Source organism: Podarcis melisellensis, assembly GCF_964234715.1.
Source record: "Podarcis melisellensis genome assembly, chromosome: 16".
NCBI classification, from domain to species: Eukaryota; Metazoa; Chordata; class Lepidosauria; order Squamata; family Lacertidae; genus Podarcis; species Podarcis melisellensis.
Window position 1 is genome coordinate 31,350,928 of NC_138533.1, and position 10,667 is coordinate 31,361,594.

Consider the following 10,667-nt stretch of genomic DNA (forward strand, 5'->3'; position numbering starts at 1 on the left):
TATAATATGTCCAGATGCTACAAACAGTGCAGAATTCAGCTGTGAGAATGTTGACTGAAGCAGGTACTAAAGAAGGTAAAGGGACCCCTGACCATTAGGTCCAGTTGTGACCGACTCTGGGGTTGCAGCGCTCATCTCGCTTTATTGGCAGAGGGAGCCGGCGTACAGCTTCCGGGTCATGTGGCCAGCATGACTAAACTGCTTCTGGCGAACCAGAGCAGCACACAGAAACGCCATTTACCTTCCTGCTGTAGCGGTACCTATTTATATACTTGCACTTTGAAATGCTTTTGAACTGCTAGGTGGGCAGGAGCAGGGACTGAGCAACGGGAGCTCACCCTGTCGCGGGGATTCGAACTGCTGACCTTCTGATTGGCAAGTCCTAGGCTTTGTGGTTTAACCCACAGTGCCACCCGCGTCCCTTAAGCTGGTACTAGGAATCCCCTAATACTGACTCGGAAAGATCTTCATTAGCTGCCTGTTCATTTCCAGGCTGAATTTTATGTGCTGGTGTTGACCTATAAATCAAAGCTGGCACTTTTACCAATGTCACCTAACACTGTTCCATCCTTGCTAGGAATTGACCCTTCAGTGTGACAGCACCTAAACTTTGGAACTCCCTGCCCCTTGATATTAAGCAGGTTCCTTCACTGTACTACCCTCAGCGCTTGCTAAAAATTATTATTATTATTATTATTATTATTATTATTATTATTATTATTTAAGCAAGCATATCCAGACGTATGAATACAACATTCATTTCAAAATGTATTTTTATTTCATTGTGTGTGTGTGTGTGTGTGTGTGTGTCTATATAGATATATTTTTTATTAATGTTAATTTTAATCTGAAAATTTTAGCCTAACTTGTTTTTAATGCTGGTTTTTATCAGTAATTTTAATGTATGTTGTATCTAAATTTGCTTGGAGGTTTTGATATTTAAGTGGTACATAAGTTCTGTTAAATAAAAACAGGTAAAATGACTTGGAGCACGGGTATCTAAATTAACAAATCTCATTGTGTCAGCCAGCCCAGGTCCTTAGATCAGTGTGAAAGGCCCTTCTCATAATCCCATCACCAAGGGAAACACAGCAGGGGGTGGCACAGGATCTTCTGTTATAGTACCACCATTACTGAAATCCTTACCCCAGAAGTACACCAAGTGCTGACATTTTTGATGCAAGGTTAAAGCATATCTGTTTGCCTGTGTATTATTATTATTATTAATCACCCACCCTTCACCCTAAGATCCCAGGGTGAGTTACAACATTAAAACACAATATTAAAAACTATTTAAAACAAGTTACCATTACAAAAATAAGGTGTATTCTGAAAAATAGACACGTGTTGAAAGCCAGGGTAAAGAGATGCATCTTCAGCATTCTCCGGAAGCTGTACAATGAAGCTGCCAGATGAAGCTCCCTCCCCTGTGGGGAGGGAGTTCCACAGCTTAGGGGCTGCCACCAAGAAGGCCTTCTCCTGGGCTGCCACTCTCTGCGCCTCTGAGGTTGGAGGAACTACCAAGAAAGCACCCTCTGCTGATCTTAGCACCCAATAACGTTTCTAGGGAAGGAGCCAGGTCTTTCAGATATTTATTCATGACATATTAATTCGTTGCTGTATTTGGGCATTGTACTTTACTTCTGGGAATGTAATGTGCAATTTTTCCTGCTTTAAAAATGGAACACCACTGTGGGTAGCCTGAATTTTTGGCTGTCTTTCTTCCTAGAAAGAGGTGCAGGACCTTTTTCAAGCCCGAGGGCCACATTCCTGTACGAGCAGTCTTCTGAGAGCCAAGTTGGTTGAGCAATCCATGTACAGTAGGCTAGCTTCTACAAACATACACCTCTCTCTATGCTCCACCCATATAAATAAGAAACATTATCAGAGTTCAAGGTCGTATTCCAGTCCAGCGAAAAGCAGAGCCTGTGGTGGGTTGTGGCCTGGGGAGAGTTCTAAGGCCAGATAGAGAACCCGTGTGTCAAAGGTCCCCATCTCCTGGTCTAGTAGATGATGCTGAACTTCCAGCTGCAAGGGCTGCTGAAATGTGCATAAATGTGACGTTTCCTCTTGCCTCTTTCCCCCTCCCTCCCCTGCTCCCCCCACCCCACCCATTCAGGAAGAAATTGTGTCCCAAAAGGAGCTCTTTGGATGCACGCAGTGACCAAGAGGTTAGTGCTAATAGTTTGTGGTCTTGCTGGTTTGTGCAGGTTCTTGGTTTTTTCCTCTCTTTGATTCTTGTTGTTGTCTCCCTGAAGATAACAACAACAACAACAACAACAACAACAACAACAACAACAATTAATTTATCATTTATACCCCGCCCATCTGGCTGAGTTTCCCCAGCCACTCTGGGCGGCTCCCAATCAAGTATTAAAAACAAGACAGCATTAAATATTAAAAACTTCCCTGAACAGGGCTGCCTTCAGATGTCTTTTAAAGATAGGATAGCTACCGTATTTTTCGCTCTATAAGACGCACCGGACCACAAGAAGCACCTAGTTTTTGGAGGAGGAAAACAAGAAAAAAAATATTCTGAATCTCAGAAGCCAGAACAGCAAGAGGGATCACTGCGCAGTGAAAGCAGCGATCCCTCTTGCTGTTCTGGCTTCTGGAATAGCAGCGCAGCCTGCATTCGCTCCATAAGATGCACACACATTTCCCCTTCCTTTTTAGGAGGGAAAAAGTGAGTCTTATAGAGCAAAAAATACGGTACTTATTTCCTTCACATCTGAAGGGAGGGTGTTCCACAGGGTGGGTTCCACTACCAAGAAGGCCATCTGCTTGGTTCCCTGTAACCTTACTTCTCACAATGAGGGAACCGCTAGAAGGCCCTCGGCGCTGGATCTCAGTGTCCGGCTGAATGATGGGGGTGGAGACGCTCCTTCAGGTATACAGGACCAAGGCGTTTAGGGCTTTAAAGGTCAGCACCAACACTTTGAATTCTGCTCGGAAACGTACTAGGAGCCAATGCAGATGTCTCAGATGTTGACTTGGGAATGTTTTGAGTTGTAGAATGGGATCCAGAATGCCGCTGTTGATATCAATGAGCTGCAGCTAGTGATGCCGAGTCAAGAGAATGAAAACAACAACCACTCTGTTGACGGAAATGGAGCAGGTAAGCAGGCAAATGTATAAGGTTTGCCACGGTACTCTGTACAGAGCAGTACTGCTGCAAAACCAGCAACACCCTGATGGTATTAAACTATAAAAAACAACACATATTTGTGTTTTCTTTAGTCACTTCCTACGATGGCAGCATGGAGTGCTCTCCTCGGCAAACAGACCAGGATATACCTTCTTCAGTGTCAGCAGTGACCACCGAGTCTGGAAGCGACGAGGTGTTTATTATTTCAGCCAGCCCTGGAGCTGGTGGCTTAAGTTTCACCTCCTACAGAATACAGGTAGAGAAACCCTTGGTGTGTTTTCAGTGAGACATTTTCAGTGAATGAGATCTTGGGCTGTGTTTTTAAGCATGTTTTCCCCTTCCAGTTGTCTCAAGGTTTGATTCACATGTGCATGTTCAGCTAGTAGTTCTCAGATGTTTCAAAAGCCAGGACACACCTATAACCTCAAAATGCAAGCTGGGACCCACTTAACAATGGTTAGCTACAACTTGCAACCTTCAAATTTTGTTAGACTACAACTACCATCATTCCTACTTATTTGCCATACTGATGGGATATGGGACTCCAGCAACATTTTTGGGGCCACAGGGTTAGCCACCATTAAATTATTTTGTTCTAACAAAAGGCAGCACGTATTTTAAACCTGTGCTAGCTACCTACACACACAACACACACACACTATAGGTGTAGCCATCTTGGTGCCCTCCAGATGTTGTAGACTACAATTCCCATTATTCCTGATCATTAGCCTTGCTGGCTAGGATTGATGTGGGTTGTAGTACAAAACATCTGGCGGGCAATGTCTGCACAAATACATTGACCAAGAGAAAAGACACAGATTTCAATGAAATTCTGTGAGCTTTTCATCATACAGGAAAATACTGAAATAAATTCTCCAAATTCCCTGGTGGTAGAATTGTGACTATAGTCTACTGCCTAGGATAGGAACATGCTTCTTATCCTAAATCAAGTCAGAACTTAGCAAATAAGTACTTGTTTTCCACTTGGTTGCCGTCGTTCTTTTCTTTTCTGGGTGTTACGCCTGTGTTTATGGGGGTGTGAAATTTTGAACCTTGACAGTAAAAAAAGATCCCAGGATCACCCTCGCTTGAAATGCCTGTCTAGACAATGTGAACCCGTAAGCGGATTTGGGGGGGGGGGAGATTATCTAAATCCTTTTACTGAGAAGCAACTGTTGGTCAACAGTGGCTCCAGGATTCCTAGGGAGTGTGAGTCTGAGCTGTGATCATGGTAGGAGCCCAACGCTTCATGGATGAAAATAGGGACATGCTTGTAATTCCACTGTACTCATAGCCAGAGTCAGCACCCAGCTGCCTTCTGTTACATTTTTTGGGGTTGTGTTTTCATACCACCATTCTGCGTAACATTCAGTGGCAGCTGGATCAAGCCGCCATTTTAATTTCCCACAATGCCTCCAGTGAAAAATGGTGGTTAGGGCAGCCCCATGGTATTGCTTGGGCACTGCTGCTCTCTGATGCTGTTGTCTATACCAGGTAACCCCCCCCCAGCAGTATCCACTAACAGAGGAAGGGGCTCACCAATGGAGCATAGGATGTCTTTCTTTATAGAGGTCAGTCATCTATTTTTACAGCTGTCCATGATTTACCATTTCTAAAGAACAGGAAATAAGAGCTGTCTCTAGCTCAATAATCCCGTTGAGATTATTGAACCCAAGTTAGCAATGTCCATCAATTTTAATGTGTCTGTTCTGAGTAGGACTAGCATTGGATACAACCCATTCTTGGCCGCTTAATGGGTTGCCAAAAAAAGGGGGACAAAATATTTGCATAACCTTTGGTCAGCCTCATATCTAGGAGCTAATTGTTGGTGGGAACTTCAGATCCCCTCCTGCTCTCATTTGTTATGGTTATTGATCTTCAAACTGGACTTAGACTAGACAGCCCTTCAAACAGAGGACTTTCGCACAGAAGCCTGTCCTCTGACATCTCTACACACAGAGGAATGTCCTCTATAAAGCTTGAGACCCTAAACAGGAGCAGTTGGGAGTTTATGCTTCCAGCAAGAAAGCTAATCCACCACTGTTGAGAGTCAAGAGTGTGTCTGTCCAGGAAATGAGTTTTGAAATCCATGTTAAAACTGATTCTGTCTTCTAGAGATTATTCCAGTGGTGTTTCACTTCTGGGACATAGGGGGAGCCAAGCTGGCGATTCCAGATTAATTCTCATGGCATTATAAGGTGTTAATACTATTCAGGGATATGTCCAAGCCATTTGATGTATTTTCAGCTTTCTTTCCTTTTTTAAGCAATTCACAAGTATTAGTGATTAAGACCATCGTTACTGCAAGAATCAGTACTGGAACCATTTTTGAGATGTAGGTCCCTGAAGGGAATAGTGGTCTCCTAACAACTCTCAACACCCTTAGCAATGTACAGTTCCCCAGGATACTTCAGAGAAAGCCATGACTGTTTGAAATGGTATAATACTTATTAAAATGCATAGTGTAGATGGGGCTTGTGTATGTGTATACTGCAATTTTTAACCTGCAAGCACTATTTTAGGACTGAAGGTACATGTGCTTGGCATGTAGAAGGACCCTGGTTCTATGGTATTTACAGGAGCAGGTAACTAGAGAGACCGTGCCTGTGAACTTGGGAGTGGAGTTACCAGTCTGAGGAGTCAGTGGTACAGCTAGGGCACAGGCAGTATGGTCAGTGTTCAGGGAGTATGGGGACCGTTTCCCAACATCTGGAAGGCACTACACTGGGGAAAACTGATCCAGAAAAGAAGTATATGTTTTTGAGTCAGAACAATTGCCTTCATTCATTTGCAAAATACTGTGAATTTAATCTATTGATTAATCAAGTAAAAGTCACAGAATTGTAGAGTTGGAAGGACTATGAAGGTCATCAAGTCCAACCCCCTGCAATGCAGGAATCTTTGGCCCAACGTGGGGCTTGAACCCCAAACCCTGAGTTTAAGAGTCTCGTGCTCTACCCGACTGAGCTATGGGATTTTAATTGGGTCAGAGCTTCAAGTATGGATTTTAGAAGAAAATTCACGGGCCAACTGGATAAAGGTATCTCATGCAGTATTTTCGTTTTGATTTATCTGTTTTTTTTCATTTAGGACAGAAAACTGAAGAGAAGCATCACAAGTCCAGGCTCAGTTTCTGACTGGCTGACAGCAGGTCCAGCGGAATCTGGCACCAGTGCTACAAATATAGGGGTGGCACAGACAGAGAGCCATTGCCCAAGTCAGCGAACATGGCGTGCTCGTACTTTTCATGACTTACTAGCTCCATTGCCTCAGCTACAGAAAAAGTGGTGCAGCTGGGCTACGAACAGCCCTTTCACCAAATTGGTTAACAGCAGTGTAAGTATTTGGAGAAAGCCCTGGAGATGCAAGATGAATGTGTCCTGCAGATCTGCTGTCAAAGTTTGATCCAGTGGCTTCAGGTCTAGCCTGTTTCCCCTACTAGTAGTGTCATGCTTGCATGCTAATAAGAATCTAGCACCTGCAAGTCAAGTAAGACACAGTGTGGGTGGCCCATGGGGTCATTTTCACAAAGCCATGCCCATCTGTCACACATGTAATACCATCTATGGCATCAGGTAAAGGCAGAGCTGCAAAGGAAGCCTTTAAAGGTAAAGGGACCCCTGACCATTAGGTCCAGTTGTGGCCGACTCTGGGGTTGCAGCGCTCATCTCGCTTTATTGGCTGAGGGAGCCGGCGTACAGCTTCCGGGTCATGTGGCTAGCATGACTAAGCCGCTTCTGATGAACCAGAGCAGTGCACGGAAACGCCGTTTACCTTCCCGCCGGAGCGGTACCTATTTATCTACTTGCACTTTGATGTGCTTTCGCACTGCTAGGTTGGCAGGAGCAGGGGCCGAGCAACGGGAGCTCACCCCGTCGCGGGGATTCGAACCATTGACCTTCTGATTGGCAAGTCCTAGGCTCTGTGGTTTAACCCACAGTGCCACCCGCGTCCCTAAAGGAAGCCTTCACAGGAGCCTTAAAAGTTCGCTCCCAATTGTTCCTTGGCAAACGTGGCTTGCTGTCAACACCCAAGAGCTGATAGGCACCAACAGCAAAGCCTCACTTGAGAACTCTGTAGGGCAACCAATCCCTGCCCAGCTAACCAGTACTTATGACACTTATAGTGACACTTATAGCAACCCCTGCATAGCCAATGGTCAGGATTGATGGGAGTTATAGTCCAGTAACAACTTGTGGGCCAGAGGTTCCCCATTCCTGACTTTGATTCTGTAATAGAAAGAAAAGAAAAGAATGGTGGAGACCTTGTGAAATATTAACAGGAGTTTTCTTACCTTCAGAACTCTCCTGCCCCACATGTGCATGCGTGTCTCCCCCCTTTTTTGCTTTGACCTTTAAGTCGTGGGAAAGGCAATCATGCACAAGGCAGAGAAGGAAATGACAGTGAAGAAATAGAGCAAAATGACCTCTTGCTCCTTTTTTTTAACGACTTCTTAAGAAATATTCACTTGTAGTTCCCTCAGATCTGATTATCAGAGTTGACGTTATGATTGCTCCTGCCAGGGCTTTTCTGCATCCACGAAAGACCAGACTGCAGCTACTCGGAAAGTAACTTCAGCTGCAGAAATAGACGGCATCTCCGAACCGGCTTACTTGGACTCATCGGCCAGCGCTGCATCTTACCCACTGACGTATTCGGCACAGAAACAACGCAAGCTAAGCAACAGCTGCAACTTGAAAAGATCCCGTTTCAGAAACCCTTACTTTGGGTTTTTAACAAGTTCTCCCGACTGTAACCAACCAAGGCTGTCTGATCATGCAAAGCACGTTGGCGCAAGATCTCCTGTCAGCAGTCCAGGCAAGGGAACCGAAGACCTCCTTCAAGGGCCCATCCAGTTCACAAGCAACATAGTCAATGGCTCAAAATCCAAGGAGCTCTCATTGGAAATGGATAAACCCAAACCTGTTTTTGTTATTTCTGAGGAAGGGGATGATCAGCAGCCTCTGGTTTTAGCAGAGCATGTGAATCAATGTGCAGATGCTTTATCTGAGCCAAATGTTATCCATAATAATATGGGGTTGACCATTGCAGATGAGCAGCCAGTGGACCTAACTCTTCAAGAAAGCTCAGTTGAGTCCACCAGTATCAGAGCAGACCTTGATCTTTGGGGAGAGTACCCAAATTCACAGAGTGATTCCCTGAAGAGCTGCAGTGGTTACAAGGATAAAAACTATGGGCCTGTTTCAGACACCGGCACCACTAATTCTCACCCGAATTTTGATTCCTTGGCCTCTCACCGGATGTGTCAAACTTCAGTTCAGTAACTCCTCCAAATATGGGTATCAAAACTGAGACTGAAGGTTGTAGGTTTGTGCAATTGGAAGCAATAAAGACCCATGTTCCTTTTGAGACGGAACGGAAGCTGCATTGCACGTACAACGTGGAGAATGTGCTTGGGCAGCCTTGACTCTAAATGTTGGAATAGATTGTGTGTTAAGTTATACCCTATTGCATTGCCACCTCTCACTGAGCTGCATCTAATGACTGTTAGTTTTTTGTTGGCTTATTGAGAGCTTAGCAAGACTACCTGACTGGTACTTCTTATAAAGAAGACAGGCTTTCTTAAAGTTGCTGTGATGAATATGGAAGCACTGTCTATTCCCACACTATACCAGGAAGCAAATGGTCAGGCTTGCATTGAAAAGAGGCATGCTGTTTTGGACATAATACTTTGAAACAGATCAACCAAATTCTAGTCACAGCTGGAGGAAATCGCACAATTCCTTACTGAAGTTTGATTGTGGCTTCGACAGGGAAGTGGCAGTGGGTACCAGTTAGAACTGTGTTAACAGAAGAAACACACCCACCAAGAAGTAAATGGTTAGCTACATGAGCACAAAACAAAATGCACAGCACCTTTGCTAGGTTTTTTATTTTACTGCATTTGTGTGTAAAACTACATTAGATGTGAGACAGGATTGTCAAGAGTCTCATTAGCGATGGTAGTTCTGGCGATTCTTAAGGACTGCATTATAAAAGAAATGCTTCTTTCCTAAATCCTGCAGAAGGCTCTGCCACTTGGGGTAGGAGGATTTTCTTTGCATGTGATGCAACATACAGTAAGTACACTAATAGTATCATCTGGGGAAAGTCCTGGCAGCTTTGGAGAGATAAGTGCACACTTTGGTAAAACACACCCTCTCATTGCACATTATTCAAAGAATACCAGCTGCAAGGAACTAGAAGCTCATCAAACCTAGCTAACTACTGTTAGGGCAATTCACAGTGGCCAGGGCCAGTATGCTTGCCTCATATATGCCTGTTCTCACTGCAGCAATAAACACAGTTCCAAAGGTTGTCCCCTGCTTTCTTCCGACACCCATTTCCCCCCATACACACTGGTGTTCATTGTTGCAAAGATCATAAAAAGTGGAGATGCAACTTAAGAATGGGGGTGGGGGAAATCCCAACTGGCTGCAGTTCCCTGGCACGCACATCCGTCCATCTCCATTTCAGAGTATTTTACCCCTTGCAAATATATAGATGGCAAAATGCTGGGTGGTAAATCATGAATAAATCTGCTATTACTGGGTAAACTACAACCAAGCTATGCACTAGTGTTGTCAAAAACGCATTGCCGCGCACACATTCTCACAATCCCAAAAATAAATCACCAGGGACATTGCAAGTGCAACTTCCTGTTGAGTTAAACATCCATACAGATTTTGCAGTCCTTGGTCTGGTGGTCTAGTTTTTTCAAATCATCCTTAGACATTTGTCAAGGGTTCTTGGGCACCTAGGAAGTAAGTGTGTCTTTGAGGATATTTGAGGTATGCTTTGCTCACAGCAACAGCTGTCTCAAAAAGTTGCTTTGAGGTCCCCAGTATTCCTTGAGAAAGCAGGTCATGTTTGTCAAGTGCTTTAATAAGTTGCACCCTGGAGCTGTTTTTAGCATGTGATGAATATTCTGTTTGTACTGTGTTGTTTTTTAAACATCCAATCTAGCTAGTTATTGCTGATAAACACCTATTTGCTTCTTCAACCATTTTGTTTCCATTACTAAATAATGCATTTCTGTCACCACCAGGGCAGTCTAGAGACTTTTCAGCTTCAAGCAGCTGTGCAATTTTGATTCTAATGAAGTGTGTATTTTAAGGCTGAATGAAAGAAAAGCCTGCTAGTTTGATTATACCTAATAGCCCCTTAAGGATTTTAATTGCTTCCCAATGGTAACCTGGTAAGAAATGTATAATTGCTTGCATTTCTTCAAAGGGCTTTTGCTATACATGAATGGAAGGGATCACATCTTGGGGAGTTCTCTGGTTGCACCTGGTTTAGACAGCTGAGGAAGGCTTCCAAATATTTATTGCAAAGCAGATACCCAGGGAGGAATGGGAAAAATCTAACCCACCCTATCAAATGGAGCAATTTTTCATTTTTGCTATGCTTAAGGAGTCTTAAGTCTGGCTCCTCCTAATATACTTAGCCTTGATTTTGCCCAGACTAATTTATGGTTTCACCTGCTGTTTACATTTCCATCTGCTCTATCTTATCAGTA

At 44.0% G+C, this 10,667-nt stretch overlaps 1 protein-coding gene across 6 annotated transcripts in view; it reads left to right on the forward strand.

Moving 5' to 3' along the window:
• Positions 1-10,151, forward strand: part of LOC309359515 (uncharacterized protein) — a 42,903-nt gene extending 32,752 nt beyond the window's left edge. For all 6 annotated transcript variants that reach the window (XM_081893325.1, XM_081893320.1, XM_081893321.1 and 3 more), the window contains exons 3-7: positions 2,120-2,171; positions 3,016-3,118; positions 3,241-3,404; positions 6,239-6,484; positions 7,672-10,151. In XM_081893325.1, coding sequence (XP_081749451.1) covers positions 2,120-2,171; positions 3,016-3,118; positions 3,241-3,404; positions 6,239-6,484; positions 7,672-8,433 — 1,327 coding nt within the window. In that variant the 3' untranslated portion in view covers positions 8,434-10,151. The remainder of the gene's footprint in view (positions 1-2,119; positions 2,172-3,015; positions 3,119-3,240; positions 3,405-6,238; positions 6,485-7,671) is intronic.
• The last annotated feature ends 516 nt before the right edge of the window (positions 10,152-10,667 follow it).